This window comes from Pteropus vampyrus, unplaced genomic scaffold, assembly GCF_000151845.1.
Source record: "Pteropus vampyrus isolate Shadow unplaced genomic scaffold, Pvam_2.0 Scaffold507, whole genome shotgun sequence".
NCBI classification, from domain to species: Eukaryota; Metazoa; Chordata; class Mammalia; order Chiroptera; family Pteropodidae; genus Pteropus; species Pteropus vampyrus.
The window spans coordinates 196,349-198,723 of record NW_011889288.1 but is presented as its reverse complement, the minus strand read 5'-3'; the positions used below and the strand labels follow the sequence as shown (position 1 = coordinate 198,723).

Sequence of the window (2,375 nt, the reverse complement as noted above, 5' to 3'; positions counted from 1 at the left end):
GTGTGTTTATTTCTTAAAAATAATATACAAATACATATATACACAAACAAACTACTAACTCATGAAAGAGCTCTTGGTCTCAAAAAAGTATTTCCATAGAATTCAGTTATCCTGTACCACATTCATCAAAATTATTATTATCTCACATTAACATAAAAAATAAAGACCTGAGACTCAGGGAGAATCAGTTTTTCACAATTATATAACAGTGCAATTAAAGTTATTGTACACTTTCCTGAATTACTTATAAATGGATACATGCAATATGTACTCTCATTTTGTAAGTTCTCTTTAATTCAGTAAATTTTAAATTTTAAATACGTGCAGGAAAAAACATCAAATGTTGCCTGGCTCAAGGTAGGATGTAGAGCACAGGTAGCTGAGTCACACTTTAACAGGGGGAGGCAGAAATATCATTGGGTGGAAAGCAATGTGTCTTATATGGATATCAAACAGTGACAAATCACTTTTTGTAAACTAATTTTTTTGTTAACTAGAAGATTAAACTACATATATAAATAAAGGATTATAATTTGGTTCAAGACAGGTGTACATTACAGCCTCACACAACATTATGGATGAGCCAGAGATGCACAATGTAGAGGTTCCCAGCTGATGCAGGCTCATGAGTATCTGAGAAGAAATCAGAACAACTTTTATCATATGATCTTTTTTAATAAAAATCATTGCATTAGGATAATTTGTTATGCTGCATTAGCTAACTGATGGAAATAAAACAAGATTATTATAACAATCTGCTGTTTTAAAATTTTTGGCATATGTTCTGATATTCAAAGACAGTACTCATGACTATTCTGTTATTCTTATTCCTGCCATTCCAAAGAATTTTTTTAGAGCCCCCTTTATGTCTTTGTTCCTAAGACTATAGATGAAGGGATTCAGCATGGGTGTGACCAGGCTGTACAGCACTGAGGCTATTGCACTTGATTGTGAGTTGTGAGTAGCAGCAGAGCTGAAGTACACTCCTAGTACTGTAAAGTAAAATAAAGAGACAACTGAGAGGTGAGACACACAGGTAGAAAATGCTTTATACTTCCCTTGAGCTGATGAGATTCTGCATATGGAGGAAGCGATCTTAGAGTAAGAGTAAAGGATCCCAGCCAAAGGACCACCACCCAGCAGCACAGTTCCAAAATACATCACTATGTCATTAAGAAAGGTGTCAGAACAGGCAAGTTTGATCACCTGATTAATTTCACAGAAATATTGGGGAATTTCTACGTCTGTGCTGAAGGACAGCCTCAACACCAATAAACTGTGTAATAGGGTACTCAGGGCACCAATGATCCAGGACATCAGAAGCAGCAGTCCACAGAACCTGGGGTTCATGATAACCGTGTAGTGCAGGGGATGACAGATGGCTACAAAGCGGTCATAGGCCATCACAGTCAGGAGGAAGTCATCCAACAAACCAAAGAATGTGGAAAAATACATTTGTGCGATGCAGCCTTTATAGGTGATAACTTTGCTCTGAGTCTGGATGTTCACCAGCATCTTTGGGACGGTGCTGGAGGTGAAACAGATGTCCACCAAGGACAGGTTGCAGAGGAAGAAGTACATGGGTGTGTGGAGGTGGGAGTCTGAGCTGACGGCCAGGATGATGAGCAGGTTTCCAAACACAGTGATCAGATACATGGAGAGGAAGAAGCCAAATATGAGAGGCTGCAGTTCTGGTTCCTCTGAAAATCCCTGAAGAAGAAATTTCAAAATTCGTGTATCATTGCTTGATAACATGTGATGATGATCACAGCTACAAATAAAAAAAGATTATTTTTTACATAAATGGACATTAGTAATATGATGAAAATGTTACAATTGCATTACTATATAGGAAAAAAGCATGTATAAAAGAGTTGAATAGAGTGTTATTTTTAATGGGAGTTTAGGAAGACCCAAAAACAAGATGACATTTGAGCAGAGACCTCACAAAGAGAAAGCAGGAGACACAAGTTTATTTGTAGAAGTGTGTGTCCTGCAGGGGAAAGAGCCAGTGCAAAGGCCCTGAGGATGAACTTGTTTCAGATATTCAAGTCTCAAAATGGAGCCAGTGTGTCCAGGAGAATGAACAAGAGGTAGAGTGATGACGGATGGTGTCCGAGAATGTGGAGAATGAGGTGGCCTTTCTACTACTCCCGGTACTTCGAGTCACAGGGAGTCCTTCATCCATAAGTTCCTTGCACTTTATTAATGTTGTTTCTATGGAATCTTGTGAATAGGAAAAATTCCCCTTCTTATTTCACGTGTGGCTTAACATTCTTACCTCTCTCTTTCAAGGGTCACATTCTGGAGTATATGATCTCAGACACTGCTGTTTTGAGAACTGCTCATTCCCTACGCAACACAGCACAGACACA

At 38.4% G+C, this 2,375-nt stretch overlaps 1 protein-coding gene across 1 annotated transcript; it reads right to left on the bottom strand.

Annotated features, from left to right (window-relative positions):
• Positions 1-810: 810 nt before the first annotated feature.
• Positions 811-1,755, bottom strand: LOC105307660 (olfactory receptor 7A10-like). The gene has a single exon (XM_011383221.1). The coding sequence runs from the start codon at positions 1,753-1,755 to the stop codon at positions 811-813; it is 945 nt and encodes a 314-aa protein (XP_011381523.1).
• Positions 1,756-2,375: the final 620 nt, after the last annotated feature.